This window comes from Sorex fumeus, unplaced genomic scaffold, assembly GCF_029834395.1.
Source record: "Sorex fumeus unplaced genomic scaffold, SorFum_2.1 ptg000129l, whole genome shotgun sequence".
Classification (NCBI taxonomy): domain Eukaryota; kingdom Metazoa; phylum Chordata; class Mammalia; order Eulipotyphla; family Soricidae; genus Sorex; species Sorex fumeus.
In genome coordinates, this window is record NW_026606186.1 from 10,096,044 (window position 1) to 10,115,191 (window position 19,148).

At 56.3% G+C, this 19,148-nt stretch overlaps 1 protein-coding gene across 2 annotated transcripts; it reads left to right on the forward strand.

Annotated features, from left to right (window-relative positions):
* The first annotated feature begins 373 nt into the window (after positions 1-373).
* Positions 374-17,464, forward strand: PHF19 (PHD finger protein 19). Of its 2 annotated transcripts, XM_056138638.1 has the most exons (15): positions 374-616; positions 3,140-3,340; positions 3,768-3,849; positions 6,780-6,875; positions 7,195-7,295; positions 7,990-8,138; positions 9,555-9,650; positions 10,267-10,335; positions 10,481-10,601; positions 12,618-12,685; positions 13,648-13,812; positions 14,279-14,363; positions 14,901-14,986; positions 15,805-15,900; positions 17,071-17,461. In XM_056138638.1, exons 2-15 carry the CDS (start codon positions 3,155-3,157, stop codon positions 17,411-17,413), a joined length of 1,743 nt encoding a protein of 580 aa, XP_055994613.1. In that variant the 5' UTR covers positions 374-616; positions 3,140-3,154; the 3' UTR covers positions 17,414-17,461. The 2 variants fall into 2 exon arrangements, with proteins under 2 accessions (XP_055994613.1, XP_055994614.1); XM_056138639.1 differs by lacking the exons at positions 374-616; positions 6,780-6,875; positions 7,195-7,295 and having other exon boundaries at positions 3,306-3,340; positions 17,071-17,464.
* Positions 17,465-19,148: the final 1,684 nt, after the last annotated feature.

Below are 19,148 nucleotides of genomic sequence, written 5' to 3' on the forward strand. Positions count from 1 at the left end.
CTCCCGCGCAGCTGTCACTGGACCATCTGTTCTGGAGCATCCCATCTCCGCTTGCGGGGCAGACGGGGGATGGGGTGGAGTGGGGACAAGGGGGTCTCCGCGCCACCAGTGCGCTGTGCACACACTCCGGGTCGTGCCCGCGCCGGGCGCCCGCTGGGTTGGGTGCCGCAAGGCCCAGCGCACCCCATCCGGGGTGCTCCCGGGTCCGCGCGGGGCGGCGGGCGCTGCGCGGCGGCGGGGGCGGCGCGGCCGGCGGCGGCGGCGGCGGCGCGGGGGCGGGCGCGGCGCGGGGCTCCGCGGCCGCGGGCTCCAATGGCAAGGCCGGCGCGGCCCCGGCTTAATTACATAAGCGGGACGTCAATAATTCGCGGGAAAACGTGAAAAAGATGGCGCCCCGCGCCCCGGGGGCCCCTTCCTGAGCGCCCCGGCCCCTCCCTCCGCCTCCCCCCTCCTCCCCGCGGCGCCCCCGCCCCGCCCCGCCCGCGCCGAGACCCCGACCCCGGCCCCACGGGCGGACACTCGGCCGGGCAGCCGCGGGCCGAGCTCAGCCGCCTCCGCCGCCCCATGCGCCCGGTGGCCAGACTCCCGGGGGGACCGGCCGGCGCGCAGCCTCGCGGTAAGTGGCCGGGCCTCGGGGGGCCTCCCCCGCACCGAGCTCTCCGCACCCTGAGCACTCCCACCTTTTCTTTCCCGAAGTGCCCCCTCCCCGAATTTTGGCGGCGCCTGCGGGCGGGGAGGGGGCTGGAGCCCCGGGGAGTCGCGCGCCTGGGGGTCTGCAGGGAGAACGGGGTCCGCGGGGCTCTCGGAGCCCTGCCTGGGGCCCCGGGCCGGTGAGGGATGGGGGTGACAGGTCGTCGTTCTCCTTGCCGCAAGTCTCCACTTTCTCTCTTCGGGGGGCGCGTGGGGACCCCCGACGCGGCGTTGGGGATTGCGCTCACGTCCGAAGACGGGCTGCGGCCCGGAATGAGACAGAGGTGGGGTGGGGGGGGCGCGTTTGGCGTTGGAGTCCGCAGGGGATTGCTTCTGCCAGGATTTATTATTTTTTTTATTCCCCTCCTCTCCTTGAACACCCGTTTTTTAAAAAAAAAACCAACGGCCGCCGCGGGAGCGGAGAGGCCCCCGCGCATGAATCATCCTCGCTTCCTGCCCCCGCCCGGCCCCGCGCCTCTTCGAGTGCCGCGGATTTGAACTGGACGCCGACGGGAACCCGCAAACAGGCATTTCTTTGCAGATGGGTTTGAATCAGCCAATCACAGCCCGCGGGGGCCCGCTCCGGGATGATGGAGACGCGGGTGGGGAGGAGGGGGTGACCGCCCCCCGCAGGTCCCCGCCCGCCCGAGTGGGGTGTGCAGTGGGGGAGCGGGGAGAGCCGCGCGCTCCGGCGCTGCGGGGGAGGAAGTGTCAGTTTGTGAACCTGCTGCAGCAGGGGCCCCAGGGCTCGGCGGGCAGGGGCTTGGCAGCGCCGCCCCGGGAGGGGGCTGGGGGGGAGGCCAGGTGGCAGGGAGAAGAAGGCCTGACTTGGCACTGCCTACCGTGTCCCGTGTCTGTGCGCCCTGCCCGGGAGAAAGGAGAGGAAGGGGCGGGGAGCGCGGCCCTGCCAAGTCCCCAGCGCCGCTCCGCCTGCCCCTGGCCCCTGACATGCACACACACGTATTTCCTTTCCCTGCCCGCCGACACGCCGCTGTGAGATCCGTCCAACACCCGCTGCCCCAGCGCGCACGCACTCGCGCTCGCCCTGACCGCACATGCTCAGGAGCGCCAGGTGCCCGGCCGCTGGGCAGAGGAGCGGACCCGCGGCGGGGCAAGGGCAATAGAACCAGTTGTTGGAGAGTGGATGGAGGGACATGGAGCCAGGGGAGCCCCGTGAGGGGAGGGAGTCGCCCTCGGAGGCTGCCACATGCCAGGGAAAAGGAGTTTTCAGAAGGTGTCGATTGGCCCCATAGGAGAATCTGGAAGGAGGCTAGAAGGCAGGGAGTGGGCGCAGGTGAGACCGTTGCCCGCCCCCGGGTGCCTAGCATTGGTGAATACTCAGGAAACAGATGTTGAATGAAGGGCACAGACCTCACATTTGAACTCATCTGAACCCAGAAGGGTTTGTAGAACGTGAAGAAGAGTACTGGTAGCTGAAAGTCTGCTTAAGGCTGGCCAGCTGTGGCAAATTCCTGGTGGGAGAAGTGTGAGGTGGTGGTGGTGGTGGTGGGGATGTGTCCAAGGGAACCCCCAGTCGTGGCCTGGGAAGAGAGGAAGAGACCCTTGCACTTTATAGGCTAGCCACAGACCTAGGCTTGGGGATGACTTAGGTGCTAGAGAGAATTCGCATCTCTGTCAAAGCATGAGCAAGTTTAAATGTCCCAGAAATGGTTTCCATTAAATCGTCCCTTAATTGAGAACAGAAAGGGGGATTACAGAAGAAACAGATTGCCAAGTTTATACCAGTTCACAAGCTATTCGGGAGATTTCCTGTGTAGGTGAGTTTTCTCTGGGCTCACCTTAGGGCAGTGGGGACAGAGGGTGTTAAAAAACAAGGCAAAACCCACGTTTGGGGCTGGATTGATAGTAGAGTGGGTAGGGTGTTTGCCTTGAACACAGCTGACGTGGGTTCGATTCCCAGCACCCATATAGTCCCCGAGAACCACCAGGAGTAATTCCTGAGTGCGAGCCAGGAGTCACTCCTGTGCATCGCCTGGTGTGACCGAAAAAGGGAAAAAAAACCCACACATTTAGCAGCTTTGCTGGAGAATAGCTTAATTTACAGAATCGGGAACGGGGGGACTTATGTTTGCTTATGGAATAAAAGCCTTGGGCTTCTTAGTTCAGGCCGCCTGGGCTGGAGTGTGGTTGGTGGAGAAATTGACTCTGTAGAATGCTGTATGGTAGAAGGAGCCGGAGACTGGAGACCGGAGTCAGCTCACTTGATTAGCAACTTTGACCCACCCCCTGTGCACTTCCCCTGGCCTGGTTTCCCTTCTGTAAAATGGGAACAACAAAGCCAGCCTCCCTCCTCCTCCGAGTGGTTGTGTGGATTTAGAAACAGGACATGTGACACACTAGCGCTGGATGCAGAAAGGACACCTCTTTCCCTGGCTGGCCTTGGCCAGCGGGGTGCTCTGAGTAAAATCCTGCTCCTTTTCGTCTCCAGCATCTGTGGAAGCCAATGGAGAATCGAGCTCTGGACCCAGGGAGTCGGGATTCCTATGGTGCTGCCAACCATCTCCCAAACAAGGGCACCTTGGCCAAAGCCAAGAACAACTTCAAAGACCTAATGTCCAAGCTGACGGAGGGCCAGTATGTGCTGTGCCGGTGGACGGATGGCTTGTATTACCTTGGGAAGATTAAGAGGGTAAACCGTCCGCCCGCCCCCCCCATCCCCTTCTTGTACCCAGGTCCTGCCATTCTGCTTCCTCTCTGGCCAGTTGTGGAGGAAGGGGCATTTCTGGGGCAGTCCCTTGTCCTGAACGCTCAGACGCTGAACAAGGCAGAAGCTAGAGCCTCTCTGTCAGCTGCCTCAGGCCCAGTGTCCTCTAACCAGTTCTTCTTACAAAAAAAACGCTTTGCAAACCTACGAGACAGAACTAAATCAGGCTGGAGAAGCTCTACGTAGCTGCTGGCCACTTCTGTCCCCGGCATTCCCCAATGTCATATCCTAGCCCCTGAAGTCAGTCACTGGGTGCTTTGGGGTGGGGGTGGGGGAGAGAAATAGGTCCTCTCTGCAGCCTTCTCTCAAGCGGGTTCCTCCCCCCACCCCCCCGCTCCTCTCTGTACTTTAGGTCAGCAGTTCTAAGCAGAGCTGCCTTGTGACTTTTGAAGATAATTCCAAATATTGGGTCCTGTGGAAGGACATACAGCATGGTGAGTATCCCGAAGATTTCAGTCCCCAAACCCATAGCCCCCAACCTGCAGGGCCTCTCTCTTCTCTTAGCTCCATTTTTTACCCCTTTTTCTATTCTTATTCCTGGCTCCTAACCTTACCCAGAGAACCCCAAGCCTGCCAGAGCTGATGATCAGCTGCCCAGCTGAGCTCTGGAGTTACGGGAGGCAGTTTCTCCCGGTAGATTTTTGGGTTTGTTTTTTAGGGACCACATCTGACTGTGCATATAGTTTCATATGGGGTGCCAGAGATTGAACCTGGGTCTGCTGCGTGTAAGGCAAATGCCTGCCCTGCTGTACTATCTCTCCAGACCCAAATCGCTCCAGATTATGGAGAAATTTCTCCCCGTAGGAGATTGTTAAAAGTCCCGATGTGGAGAGAGCACAGAATCCACCACTTAATAAAAATTTCCAGATTATCCCTTCCCTTTCTTTCTTGCCTTCCTGTTTCCTTTCCTCTCTTCCCTCCCTGTTATTGAGCTAACCTTGGTTCAAAATGCTGCATATGATTCAATAATACAATTCACATGTATGTTACCAGGTCAGTTTCCACCCAAGTGCCCACGTCCCTCCAGTAGGATCAGTTTGCATCCCTTCCTCCCATCCCATCCATCATAATCTCCGTTATGTGGTCAGGATCCAAGGATTTGTTTTGGGTTTGTCAGTTCTCTTGTGTCTTTTTTTTTTTTTTGGCTTTTTGGGTCACACCTGGCGATGCACAGGGGTTACTCCTGGCTTTGCAGGAATTACTCAGGAATTACTCCTGGCAATGCTCAGAGGACCCTATGGGATGCTGGGGGATCAAACCTGGGTCAGCCTTGTGTATTGGCCGCAAGGCAAACGCACTACCCGCTGTACTATTGCTCCAACCCACTTTCTTTCTTTTTTATCCCACACCTGAGTGAGCACACCTAGTATCCCACTTTTTTTCTGCCTTTATTTGCTTACACTCCCCCTGCACCCCTTTTTATCCCTGGCTTTCCTCAAAAGCAACATCTTATAAGAACCAAGAGTTCAGAGGTCCCAGGCTGTGACAGCTCCTGCAGACAGATCGACTTGGCTTGGTTGGGGTCTAAATTGGTTGGGGATCCAAAGCCACCCCTCTCCTAGGTTTCTTCCCCTGTGACTGAGGTACTAAAGAGCCAGCTAGGGCCCAAGAGTCCCCTTAGCAGTTGAGCAGAGCCCCTCTGCATGTCAGCCATGAAGGGCCACTGTGCTCCCCTGGGAAGCACCCCACTCCCTGCCACATATCTGCCCTTCACCGGCTCCCCCCAGGAGTCTCTGCAAGTGGCAGCTGGAGTGGCTGTGTAGTCATTGACCAGTCTCGGAAGCCAGAGGGCACCTGCCAGGGGCCATACTCAGGAGTAAGAGTCAGGAGACTGTCTGTCTTGCAAGCTGCAAAAGTCTTCACGATCATGATCACGACCATGACCATCCTGTTATTTGTCGATTGCCTCTAGCAGGCCCCAGTAAAGTCTCCTTCGTCCTAGCCCTGAGGTTTTTTAAAAAGTGCCATATTCAAGGCTCTTTCAGAGTTAGGAGAATGAAACCCATCGTTACTGGTATTTGGCATATTGGGTACACCACGGGGAGTTTGCCAGACTCTGCTTTGTGGGCAGGTTACATTCGGTAGCCTACCAGTTTGTCCAAAGTAGGAATGAGATAATAAGATGTCACGCGGCTTCGCGCTTCCGAGAGCTGGGTTTTATAGTCTCTGGGTCTTGGCCATTGATGGCAAAAGTCTTGGGTTTGTTTTTTATTTTTTTTGGGGGGGGCACATCTGGCTCTGCACTCAGGGATCACTCTAGGCAGTGCTCAAGGGCCTATATGTGGTGCTAGAGATTGAACGTGGGTTGGCGGCATGCATGGCAAAATGCCCTGTTCCCTGTATCATGGCTCCACATACCGATCATGACTTGTATTTCAGACACTCTATGAGATCCTTGGATACACTGATGAGTAGACCTCAGTTTACTCAGGGAAAGAGAAGTACACATAATAAAATATTTATTTACACACACAAACCTTTGACACACATAGGCTTATATATTCTCCCAAGGAAAAAAATGCCAAGAAAAATTAAGAAAATGTGTAGATTAAAAGCAGTTAAAATCTAGTTGTTAGGACTTCTTGGAGGGGGAGTATTTGTACCTGACAGTACTCAGGGACTGAGGGCCTCCATGTATGTGTGTGGGGTCACTTCTGGCACTGCTTAGGGGGTTGTTAGGACATTATTTGAGACAGTTGAGAAGAAACTTTTTTTTTAGGTACAGTGAAGGTAACCCTAGTTCTGTTCCTGAAAGAGAGATCTTGAGTTTTTCAGAATAGCTTTTGAAATAGGAATGGAAAATGAGTGTCTGGGATGGGATTCAAAGTCACACAGGAGGGGGAAGTGAGTGGGAATCTAGTCTGAACAAGACTGCCTGTGAGTTCATAATTGTTGATGAGAACAGGAAAGTCCTAGAGTACATTCTGTATTCCATATTTAAAAAAAAATTTTTTTCTTTTTGGGTCACACCTGGCGATGCATGGGGGTTACTCCTGGTGGTGCTCAGGGGACCATATGGGATGCTGGGAATTGAACCCGGGTTGGCTGCATGCAAGGCAAAGAAATGCCCTACCCGCTGTGCTATCGCTCCAGCCCCTCCCATATTAAAATTTTAAGTTCATTTTTTTAAAACAAGCAGCCACAAACTTAGCTCCCACCTTGGCCTGCCTTGTGGTTGAGCAAGGGACCCCATCCGTCTCTTTGAGCTTCGTTCTGCCTGTCTTTAGAACAGAGCATTGACCATCAGTCGGCACCTCGGAGTGGTTGGAGTTCGCGACTCAAGGCCCAGAGCCAGGTGCCCGGCCTGGAAGGGGACTTGAGAACTCTGCCAGCTGGTCCTGACCCAACGGACACTCTCTTTCAGCTGGTGTTCCAGGCGAAGAGCCCAAGTGTAACATCTGTCTGGGGAAGACCTCAGGGCCCCTGAATGAGATCCTCATCTGTGGGAAGTGTGGCCTGGGTGAGCATGACAAGTCCCACCTGAGGGCCCCCGTGTCCCTGCTGCCCCCTTCCATGACATTGGAGCTCCCAGGAAGGTCATCTGGAGGGAAAGCTGGGACTCCTGGGAAGCCAGGCAAAGTATAGAGTCGGGAGCCCCCCTGGGTGGAGAGGATGGGTGGGACACGGGGCACCTAGGCCAGAAACAGACCTTGGTGTTTGCTGTCTCCTTGACTAGGGCCCAGGCTTGCTTGTCAAGCACAAGGCTCCTGGGATCCCAGCCCTTTCACCTGGGGTCTCTGCCTCCTGGTGGACACTCACCCCCTCCTCCTTCGCCACAGGTTACCACCAGCAGTGCCACATCCCCATAGCCAGCAGTTCTGACAGGCCCCTGCTCACGCCTTGGTTCTGCCGACGCTGCATCTTCGCGCTGGCTGTGCGGGTGAGCCCTCGGCCTTCCGGGCCCTGCGTCTCCCCCTCCAGAAACTCAGCAGGCTCGGGGCTGACCCCATCACAGGAGCCGCTGGTGCCACTGCCCCTTCCCAGCGGTGTGTGTCTTTGGGAAAGTTTCTTGGCCTCCTGGAATCTACACTCTCCATTGTGAAATGGATATGGGTTTGGTGTCAGGAGTCACTGTCACTGTCCTCCTCCCGTTGTTCATCGATTTTGCTTGAGTCGGCCTAGTAACATCTCCATTGTGGCACTTGTTACTGTGTTTGGCATATCGAATAAGTCACGGGTAGCTTGTCAGGCTTTGCTGTGCAGGCGAGATACTTTCGATAGCTCGCCAGCTCTCTGAGAAGAGCGAAGGAATCGAACCTGGGTTGGCCAGGTTGGCCACGTGCAAGGCAAATGCCCTACCTGCTGTGCTATAGAAAACTAATAAATAGCACTTCAAAGGCACAGAAGTGCTCACTCTGATTGCTTATTTACTGCATTGTGCCTTACCTTAGGAGTGGAGAGATCCCTCTGGGGTAGAGAAATGAACCTGGCCTTGAGAAACTCCCGGGGTGTCTCTGCACTGCTTTGAACAGTCTGGGGAGCCCTGCGGGCCTGTCCTTGATGCCCGTGCTAATAGCTGGGGCCCTGCCACTCCCCCTGCACCTCCCCGGTGATTGGGCCTCATCTCCCCGCAGAAAGGAGGCGCGCTGAAGAAGGGTGCCATCGCCAGAACGCTGCAGGCTGTGAAGATGGTGCTGTCCTACCAGCCCGAGGAGCTCGAGTGGGATTCGCCCCACCGCACCAACCAGCAGCAATGCTACTGCTACTGCGGCGGGCCCGGAGAGTAAGGCGGGGGGGCGGGGCCTGCTGGGGGCGGGGCCAGGAGAGGACAATTAGCGCATTGGGTTGGGCGGTGCTCTGCGGTCCTCTGGGGCGGGGCTTCGGGGAAGCGTGTCCGCTGCTGGTGCTATGTAAATAGGACTTGATCGCCCGCTGGGATGAAGCCCTCCAGCAGTGGGGGCTTTAGAATAGGAATTTTTGTTTGTAGGGTTTGGTTTGGTCAGAGCCGGCTGCGCTCAGAGCTCACTCCAGTCGCTCCAGGCAGGGCCACCTGGGAGGCAGTGGCCTGCTGTACCATCTCTCCAGGCAACCCTGGGATGTTTTATGGGGGTCCTACAACTCTGTGGTCCCTGAACCACAGTCATAGTTGCCCGGTGGATAGGGATTGTGAGCAGAGCCTGGATTTGCATGAAAGTTCCCACTGTGCCTGGTACCTAGAAGTGCTCTGATGTGAGCTGTTACTGATGTGCTCAGTAGTGCATGGGGGTTAGGAGGCAGGTTGTCCTTTTCTAGATGTGCATGCTCAGGCTGGAGTGGGGCTGTGGAGGTAATCCTTGGGCTGGCTGTGGGACAGGAGTCAGCTTGCTTCTCTCTGGGCTTGGCCCCTGTATGGCCCTGAGGGATGGAATCTGCCCTTGAGATAATGGCAAGGCCTCCAGAGGGAAAGCCCAGTCAGCAAGGTACCTTGACATTATGAATCTCAGCTCTGCGTTCGTTCTGTTGACAAGAGCTGGAGGTGTGGAAGCTGAACTTTCATCATGGCTCCGTGACTTGGGCAAGTCATATTACCTACTTCATCTCTTCAGTGGGGTTAATGCCTCCACCCCATAAAACAGTTTACTGCCCAAAAAGATGAAGGCTTTCTGGAGCTAGCCCACAAACCCACACTTGAATCTGTGCCTTCTCTGGGCACCAACCCTGATAATGCATCCAGAGTTAACAGATTTCCTTAACAGAGGCAAAGAGACACCTTTTTTTCTTCCTCGCGTTCAGTGAAAGGGTCTGAAATAGCTGCAGTAAACCCAGGAGTGTAGTGCTCCCCGCAGTTGGGTGGGTTTCCAGTCCCATGAATTCTCCCAGGGAAGTGGGCCCCAGCAGTGTCATTAGAGAAGTGGTCAGGCCAGAGCTGGGCACCTCAGGGTGGCATGGTAGAAGACTGTAGACTAATACCAACCAGCCAGGGCAGGATTTGAATCACCATCCACTACTGCTGCCTCCTGTGTGACCTGGAGCAAGCCTTTTAACCCTTTGATTAACCTGTAAAATGGGAAACCCAACCTGTCTTGAACCAGATGGGGAGATTCCCATGAGGCAGCCTAGTTCTCTAGTCCCCTGACCCCAGCGCTACCCCCAGGCCCCTGTGCTCTGTGATGGACAAGTCTGTTGGTTCCGGCTGACCCTGCTTCCTCTGGCTCTCCAGGTGGTACCTGCGGATGCTACAGTGTCACCACTGCAGACAGTGGTTCCATGAAGCCTGCACCCAGTGCCTCAATGAGCCCATGATGTTTGGAGATCGGTAGGTGCCCCTCTGGGCTGGCTCAGCCTTAGGGGTGGGTCAAGGGCACTGGGGCCTGTGTGGGAGGCATCTCCTTCTGATGGCCAGTCCTGGAGGGTCTCATGATGGGTACCTGTCAGTGGGGGTGAGGGAGTGGCTCAGGGTGGGGAAGCTGGGCACTTCCTTAGTTGCCACTGACTTGTGGGGAGGACCTTAGACAAAACGCTTTCCTTTCCTGAGCCCCCATCTGGGCAGGGAGAGCGGGGGGGGGGGGAGGGAGGAGGAGTGACAGGCTGGTCCTACCCCTTTCTGGGACTTCCGGGACTGTCATGGAGCCATTGGAAATGAATGACATGATCCAGCTTCTAATCAGTGGAGTGAATCTTGGTGGAAGGATTGTGTGAGGGTGACCATAGCAGTTGCCCCTAAACTCAGCCATAAGCCAAGCAGTGACAGTTAAGGCAGAGAGAGTGAGCCTAGGGGTTTGGGGAAGAAGGTCTAGTAGTTCTTGGTCCCTGGATCAGGAGCCCCCTAAGGAACCAGTACTGAATCTGGAAAGGAAGATGTGGAATGAGGGGTGGGGTGGGGTGCACACCGAGCCCCTCCCACCACAGGTGCCCTCTCTACCCTCCCCCAGGTTCTACCTGTTCTTCTGCTCCGTGTGTATCCAGGGCCCAGAGTACATCGAGAGGCTGCCGCTGCGCTGGTGAGAGCCTGGGCTTGGTTCCCCCTCTGGATCCCCCATAACTCCCCCTCCCGCGCTCTGGGAAGAGTTCCGTCTCTGGGCCCTGGGGGGCGGGCTGCCACCTCACCTGGGCCCCACCCCTTGCCCCCTTACCCCCCTTGCCCAGGGTGGATGTGGTTCACCTGGCCCTCTACAACCTGGGGGTGCAGAGCAAGAAGAAGTACTTTGACTTTGAGGAGATCCTGGCCTTTGTCAACCACCACTGGGAGCTCCTGCAGCTTGGCAAGGTATGCAGGGCCACGGGCACTGGAGGGCCGAGCCCTCGCACAGCAGGAATAAGGGCCAGAGAGGGGGGCAGCTGAGGGTCGCACCATGTAGGGCTGGGGTTCATCAGAGAATTCGTTCTCCATGGCACCAGGCTGTCCGTGAGTGCTGCTAGCAGGGAACGAAACGTCCGAGGCCTTTGAGCACCTGTGTCAGAGTCTGTCTTACGTGAGACTTCCTGTCCTGTCCGTGGACTCAGCTACAGGCTGGGATCTAGTCTGTGCAGATGTTTGACCTCACCCCAGCAGATTACCTGACTCCAGGGAAAGGGAGGTGGGGCCTGCCCTCTGCTGTTCAGACTCTGAATAGCAGAAGTGGGTTCTGGGGCCCGGGAGTCACGTGGGAACAGCCCCTCCACCTCAGAGATGGAGGATGATTTGCAGCTGGTGGGCTCACCCTGGGACCAGAATCTGGCCTGGAGCGAGGATCTCTGACTCCTTTCACGGTGGGCTGTATCCCTTTGTTCTTAATAATACCCCAAGAATCTTCTACCACATGCATAGTGATTTTCTCCACTGACTGCCCCCTGTCTTTCTTAGAGGAGAATAGGAACTTGAAAGAGAGGTAACCTTTGTGCTTTGCAAAAGTTTTCACATAATTTGATGACTTGTAAAAGACACATGCAAGCCTAGAACATATAATGCTAGCATTTTTTTTTTTGAGTTTTCTTACAGTTCTGGAGGCGCAAAGTACTAAGACCCAGTTTGGTTTTTTGTTTGTTTGTTTGTTTTATTTATTTTTTTGAGGGGGGGCACACCTGGCTCTGCACTCGGAAATCACTCCTGAGCCCAGAGTAATAGCACAGCAGGTAGAGTGTTTGCCCTGCACATGGTCAAGTCAGGTTTGATTCCCAGCCTCTCGTATGGTCCCCAGTAATCATTTCTGAATGCAGAACCAGGAGTCACCCCTGAGCATTGCCAAGGGTAATGCCATCCTCTCCCCTACCCCCAAAATAAACCATTCCTAGTGTACCCCAGGGACCATATGGGGTGCTAGGGATTGAATCTGGGATGTCTGTGAGTGCTGTAACTAATACTATAACACTGTCCTCCCGTTGTTCATCAGTTTGCTTGAGCGGGCACCAGTAATGTCTCCATTGTGAGACTTGTTAATGTTTTTGGCATATCAAATACGCCACAGGGAACTTGCCAGCCTCTGCCGTGCGGGCGGGATACTCTTGGTAGCTTGCCGGGCCCTCCAAGAGGAACAGAGGAATCAAACCCAGGTCGGCCACATGCAAGGCAAACACCCTACCCACTGTGCTATCACTCCACCCTTTTTCTGCCTTTCAAAATTAAATAGATCATATATATTACATATATTTTACATACATTTTAAAGTTTAAAGCACTAAGAAATCTTAGAGAGCCTTTGAAAATCGCCCCTTCTCCCGCATTACAGATGCGTTTCCTCCAGCCCTCCCTTGTTGATACTTTCCCCACGTGGCTAGATGAGACTGTAGCTATGACTTAAAATCATCCCTCCATACCTATTTTTTAAGGAGTTTCCAGTAAGTAACTTGGTCGTGGTGGGGGACAACAGGCTGGGCTAGGGGACCCCGGGTCTCACACACCCCTGGCCCGCCTCCCCTATCCAAGCACCTCCCCGCCCCTCCCCAACATTCGTCAGGGGCTGCTGTGCGCCCTGCCATCCTGTCCTTACTGGCTGTCCCTTTCTCACGTCTCCCCGTTCAGCCATCTCTAGGATCAGGGCTGTAGTGGACATTGTTTTACCACCCAGCTGTGTTGAAGCTTCCTGTTCTGTCCACAGGATGGGTGACTTGCTGGGTCAAAGGCCCAGGCTTCACCCAGCCCTGGGACAGTTACTCTCCCTCCCTACATGTGGGGAGATGCGCTCAGATGGGTGAAGTCTTGTCTCAAGTTGGGGAATGATTTGGCAGCATCAGGGTGGGAGGAGGGGAGCTGAAGCCCCCGGGCACCTGGTGCCCAGCTCTGATTGCTTCTGGTCTGCCCCCCCCAGCTCACCAGCACCCCTATGACGGACCGAGGACCGCATCTCCTCAACGCTCTGAACAGTTACAAGAGCCGGTGCGTGCGTGCGTGCGTTCGTGCATGGGGAACCGAGGGCCCCGACCCCCACACGTGTTGGCTGCGTCCTGTCCAGAGGCTCATGCTAAGGTCCCCTGTCCATCTTTTGGCTGATTCTACACCCAAGCCCATCTGTCGAGATCCTGAGCACCTGCCCCGCTCACAGCAGCCTTGACTTGCTCGGGTACCGGGCTCAGCTCTCCTGGGGGCTACACTGCATCCCTGATCTCTGAGGGCCCTGGTGCTCTAACCAGGCACTAAGAGAGCTTCCTGTGTCTTCCCACCCAAAATCTCTGAGTTTTCCTCAGTCCAGGGCACCAAGAAGGGCCCTCACCGGCCGCCCAGGGAATGATTTCAAGTCTCCCTCCCTGACTCTGCTCACATCTGCCCCCTTTGATTCCTTGTTTTGGGGGTCACCCTGCTGAGCCCTGGATATCCTGCTCCCCCCTTTCCATCAACCACTACCCTGTGCCAGTCTGGGAGGTCTCAGAGACTGTGGGGAGGGATCAGACTTGTCCCTGATTTCTTGAAACTGCTTCACATCACACACACAACATTCCACTCTCCGCAACCACCTTTGGGCTTGGGAGCCAGCCCCAGCGTACACAGTTGTCCAGCACAGGAAAAACTGTCCTACGCCAGGACTTTCCCCTGGGGAAGGGTTATGCCCCAGTCACATCTGCAGTAGAAGTACCTGGAGGTATTTTCCGCTTCGGAGGAGAGAGCAGAGCATAAAGTGTGTAGATGGGTCTTGTAGGTGTCCCCTGAGTGCTGGAGGCAACTTCCTACAGGAAGGTGGTTGGGACAGAGAAGGGAGAGGAACAGCAGGGAGTGGGAGCCCCTGGGGTGCTGGGCCATCCTGGGACCCCTGATCCTGTAGGCATGAAGGGCTCTGGGTCCAGCGCTGGTGTCAGGGCTCCACTCCCCTGCCCTCAAGCTTTTCCCTCCCGCCCGGTCCCCAGGTTCCTCTGCGGCAAAGAGATCAAGAAGAAGAAATGCATCTTCCGCCTGCGTATCCGTGTGCCCCCCAACCCTCCGGGGAAGCTGCTGCCTGACAAGGGCCTGCTGCCCCCTGACAGCCGTGCCGCCGCCTCGGAGCTGAGGAAGAGAGGAAAGAGCAAGCCTGGGTCAGTGCTCAGGGACTCGGCACCCGGCCCTAGCCTGGGGTTGAGCGAGCCAGGATGAGCCACACAGCTAGCTGCATCTGGGGCGCCCTGTGAGCCATTGGGGCTCAGGGGGACTGGAGCCCGCACCCCGGATTCCTCCCAGCACAGCCCCTTGCTGCCTTGTGGAGAAAAAAGTCGTATCAAGTGACCTGCTTTGGCTGAGTTAGGGCTCAGGCGAAGAAAGAAGTCACTGTGGAAGGCCCCCCCCCCCATCCCTAGCCATCCTGGCTGAGCTGAGCCCCCCCCCCCCAACCCACCCCAGGTGTCTCTAGTTGGATATTCCCAGGTGGACACTGTCTCTACCCACCATGCTTCCCTCCCTTTCCCCCCCGCCCCCCACCCCACTGCTGAAACTTCAGCCTACACCCCTTCCCCAGGCCTTCAGTCTCCGACTGGGCCCCCCTCTCTCCCTTTTCTGTCTCCACAGTTTGTTGCTTCAGGAATTCCCGCAGCAGAAAAGGCGAGTCTATAGAAGAAGATCAAAGTTCTTGCTGGAAGATGCTATTCCCAGTGTTAGTTTCTTGTTTTCTTTCTCTGTGCAATCACACCAGGGTCAGTCCCCCCCAGCCCAGGGTCGCCCCCACGGCCCTGAAAGGGGAAGTTAGGAAAAGCCAGACACTGCAAGGCCACTTCTTTATCACTCCAAGTTCTCCCAAGACCCCTCAAGAGGGAGGAGGGCCAGGTTAGGTGATAACCTCCCCAACCCCTCAACGGGTAGGGAAACTGGATCAGAGAGGGCAAGGTCACGCCTGAGACTGCAGGGTCCTGAGTGCACGCTCCTGACCCCACTCCATTCCCAGACCCTGGTCGCCACTGCCCAAGAGGTGCTCAGAGGCTTTTGTCCATGTTCTGCCGTGGAGGCAGTGGAGGATGGAAGTGGGAGGGTTCGACAGAGACTTTAAGGCAGGAACTCTGCTCATGGTCAGGACTGGGAGGGGACAGAGATGTGATGGGCCTGTCCCTGGAAAAGAAAAGCTAGAAAAGAGTGAGGGGGCTTGTGGCTTTGATGCTCCCTGAACCCCCATCTCTGCTCCTTCCTGTGTCCACAGAGTGACTTTACCTCAGCCTGGAGCACCAACCACCATCTGGCCAGCATTTTTGACTTCACGCTGGATGAAATCCAGAGTTTAAAGAGGTAGCTGTGTGGGACCGGAGCGATAGTACAGCGGGTAGGGCGTTTACCTTGCATGCGACTGACCCGGGTTCAATCCCCGGCATCCCATAGGGTCCCCCCCAAGCACCACCAGGAGAAATTCCTGAGTGCAGAGCCAGGAGTGATCCCTGAGCATCGCTGGGTGTAACCCAAAAAAGAAAATTTTAAAAAATGAAGAGGGAGCTGTGGGGTGCCAGGAGAGACCCTTAATGCTCGGAGGCCAGGGTGGAGCCCAGCAGGTGAGGCGATAGGTGGAGGGCATGGCTGATACCCACCTCAGGATCATCCCAATGTGGGGGACCCATCCTGGATTCCTCTGCCTATCTCTACCCCACGCCTGACACCAGTTGGTTGGCAGTGGTTATCCCTAAGCCCCATTCCTGCCAGCGTCCTGACTCATTCTCCCTGGAATTTCTGTAACTAAGAAAATAAGAGACCTTTCCTGCCTTTCTGGGGTATAGAGAGAGGAACAAGGGCTTCCAGTGGCATCTAGCATCAGCCCCCAGGCGGGTCTTTGGCTGATTATTTTTGGGCTGTGCTCGGGGGACCCTGTGGTGCCAGGATGCAATCCAAAGCTGCCCCCCACTAACCATGTGCTCGGCCTGAGGGGTGCTCTCTGGCCAGGGAGGTTCTGGCTCCTGGGACTTTGAAGGCTGGATGGGAAGAAAATGGGCAGGTGCAGGGACAGGAAGCCAAGCAGCGGGAAGGTCGGTCTCTGCTTGGATGAGGGATGTGCGTGAGGGACGAGATGCCATGGGGGTTCTAAGGGACAGCGGCAGGCTCACCCTGTCCTCCCTCAGTGCCAGCTCAGGCCAGACCTTCTTCTCCGACGTGGACTCCACGGATGCAGCCAGCACCTCCGGCTCCGCCTCCACCAGCCTCTCCTACGATTCCAGGTGAGATCTCCAGCATGATGGATGCTCTGAATCGGCCCCACGGCCCCACCCCCTTCCATGGCTGGGACCAGCAACTCATTCTGTGCCCCAGGTCTTGGGCTCATAGGCCTGGCATGCAGTTGTGATTTGGGGGACCTTGACCGTCTCGCCTTGAGTTGGTGGCTGGGCACAGGGATTCCTCTCACTCCTTTCGCCAGTTCCAGAGCCAACGTGCCTGAGCATGCTAGCTTTCCCATGTCTGTGCCCCTCAGACTGTGAGCCCCCCTTCCCTGGGTTCTGGGCTCTCTGAACCTGGTGCCTACCAGACCTCCAAGGAAAAGAAAGCAGTCATTTGGAAAGCCCATGGAAGGAGACTGCAGGGAGAGGGCCTCGCAATCCTGGGATCTGTCTCACTGCTGGTAGCTGGTCCTACAAAAGTGAAGTTGAAAGTCTTGGACTATTCCTCTCCAGACAACTGTTAGTGCTATCATGTTTCCATTTCCTTTTCATTTTTTGTGGGTTTTTTTCCTTTTTTTTTTCCTTGCTCCTTCATTTAAAAAATATTTATTATCCTTTTCATTTTTTTGGTTCTTGGTTCCTATTTCTAAACTTCTGTGAATGAATGGCTGCCTCTTCTGTGCTTCTAATTCTACCATTGCTGCTGCCATCTTTCGTCCGTTTGTGTGCATGTGTGCTGTCTGTCTGTGTAGGGGTACAAGACACTGTGTCAGATTTATAGCTGCACGTGAGTTCCGGTGATGACTGGGCATGACAACCAAGGTCTCCATTGCACCACCTGGAGGCAGAGAAGGGAGCCGCAGGGCAATGCAGAACCTGCTGAAATCTGGCTCTGTCCTTTCTCTCTCTCTCTCTCTCTCTCTCTCTCTTTTTTTTTTTTTTTTTTTTTTTTTTTGCTTTTTGGGTCACACCCGGCAATGCAGAGGGTTACACCTGCTCCTGGCTCTGCACTCAGGAATTACTCCTGGTGGTGCTCATATGGCCATATGGGATGCTGGGAATTGAACCCGGGTCGGCCGTGTGTAAGGCAAACGCCCTACCCGCTGTGCTATCGCTCCAGCCCCCCTCTGCCCTTTCTCGCTGGTGTACTGAGAGAACCTAGGCTGGGCCGGGACAGGCACGGGTTAGGATTATTCCAGCTGATTTCCCCCCGGCTCTTCCCTCCTGATGTAGACGAACCGTGGGCAGCCGAAAAAGGAAGCTGGCGGCCAAAGCGTACGTGCCACTGCGGGCAAAGCGGCGCGCGGCAGAGTTGGGTGGACGCTGCCCCTCGGACAGCAGCGCTGAAGGGGCTTCAGGCCCTGAGCGGCCAGATGAAGGCATCGACAGCCACACGTTCGAAAGCATCAGCGAGGATGACTCATCCCTGTCCCACCTCAAGTCGTCTATCACCAACTACTTCGGGGCAGCGGGGCGGTTGGCCTGTGGGGAGAAGTACCAGGTGCTGGCCCGGAGGGTCACCCCGGAGGGCAAGGTCCAGTACCTGGTGGAGTGGGAAGGAACCACCCCTTACTGACTAGCCCCCCCCCAAACCAAAGGAGGGGGAGGGGAGGGGAAGCAAGACTGAGCTACAGATGCCCAAAGGCCCGTCTTGCCTGCCCGCTTGCCCTCCAGGAAGCCAGTGCCTCGCCCTCCCCTCCATCCTTTGTGCCTCCAAGGTTCCAGCCCACACACAGGCTCTTCTTATGTCCCCCACCCAGCCTGTCCCCTTCCATCATTCTCTGCTCCCCTGACTTTCCTGAGACCTGAATCTTGTCTCTGCCCTTGTCCCTCGCCCGGTGCCTCTTTGCTTCTCCCTCTCTGCAGGACGGTTTCTACCCTTCTCTGTGCGTGGCTGGCCTCCCCCAGGGGTCACGTGCACCCGGCCCACGGGCAGCCAGTCATGCCGGGAGCCTTAACCAGTGCTGGTGGAGACAAGGATGCACCCATGAGAGCCCTTCGGGATCTGAGGAGTGAAGGGGCTTCTCTCCCTCCAGCTCAGGGTGAAGGCTTCGGGTACTGGCTTCCAGGGCTGCAGCTTTTCTTTCTAGCTACATGCCCTAGTGGACATGAAACTGAGCTGGCCTTGCAAAGGGGAGGGCAGGGAGAGGAGGTGAGAGGAAAGGAAGCTGTTGGACTAAGCCTGTTTCTTCTGTCTCCCGTCCCCAGACCCGACACAGTGACCCATGCACACTCGGTCACACATAAGCTTCTCTGCATGTGTCCTTCCCTCCAGTGTGCAGTGTGCATCTCCCCCACCTCCCATTCCCCCCTCACATGTGCCTCACATTCTCCCCACTGTGGCTCTTGCTCTTCCCTGGCCCTCCTCTTCCTCGTGCTGCAACTGTGAAAAAAATCCACCTCCCGTCCCCTTCTTGCAGTCCACAGACCAACCTGGACCCGCCAGAGAGGAGCGGTGGGCTCCAACCCTCTTTCTAATCCCCGACCCTGTCCTCAAGTTGACGATTTTTTCTTTTGCAATAGGGTGGCATCATTTTCTCATTCTGCCCCCTCAAAGGGAAGCCTTTATCCCTGGTAGTAGGGATAGAACTTCTTGAACTGACTGGTACTCAACGCATGTACCCATCTGAAAGGAAACCAAAAATGGGAGGGGGGGCGCACCCTCATTTTGCTGCTTCCAGAGAGGCAGGGATGTTAGAGACTGCCTCACTTGATTGGACAGGGGAAGAAGTGCCTTAGCTGCAGGCGGTGAGCCACTACAGCACCCAGGGACCAGTCTTGTCAACTGCTGCTCTGGCCTCTTGCTTTGCTGGTTGTGCAAGCTGCCAGCCACCAGCCGAGGTGCCAATGCAGAGGGGGTGACAACAGCAGGCCTGAGGAGCTGGGTTTTGTAGGACTAGGTTGGCTCCCCCCTCCACCTGAAAGCACACAGGGTCTCTGGGGTAATCCAGGCACCCCACTTGCCTCCGATCTCATTTCCCACAGTGCCTTTCCAATGGGACCTTCACCTGTTTGCAGCCCACCCATTGCCTCTGCTTCCTGGCAGGGACTGGCTGGGACTGGGCTCGGTTTACTCCTGTACCCTCTTCCCCCATTCTCAGCCCCTAGCTGCTGCCACTTCAGAGACCCCAACCGGGGTTAGTGGGAAAGGGAACTGAGAAGCTGGCCCCCAGCCCAGCAGAGGGGTCCCATCTGGCTTCCAGCCCGCGAGCATCACAGTGGCTGGGAGAGTTGGTCACAGCCGGGCTCTGTAGGGGCTCTGTACTTGGGAAGGAAGCCTAAGGCCTGGCAAGGTCAACCAGACTTTGCAC

Bases quoted from the DNA above. Each gene is read 5' to 3' on its own strand.
- PHF19 (XM_056138638.1), top strand. From the start codon at position 3,155: ATGGAGAATCGAGCTCTGGACCCAGGGAGTCGGGATTCCTATGGTGCT. The intron at 10,336-10,480 runs GTGAGAGCCTGG...CCCCTTGCCCAG, and splicing joins GAGAGGCTGCCGCTGCGCTG to GGTGGATGTGGTTCACCTGG. The intron at 10,602-12,617 runs GTATGCAGGGCC...TGCCCCCCCCAG, and splicing joins AGCTCCTGCAGCTTGGCAAG to CTCACCAGCACCCCTATGAC.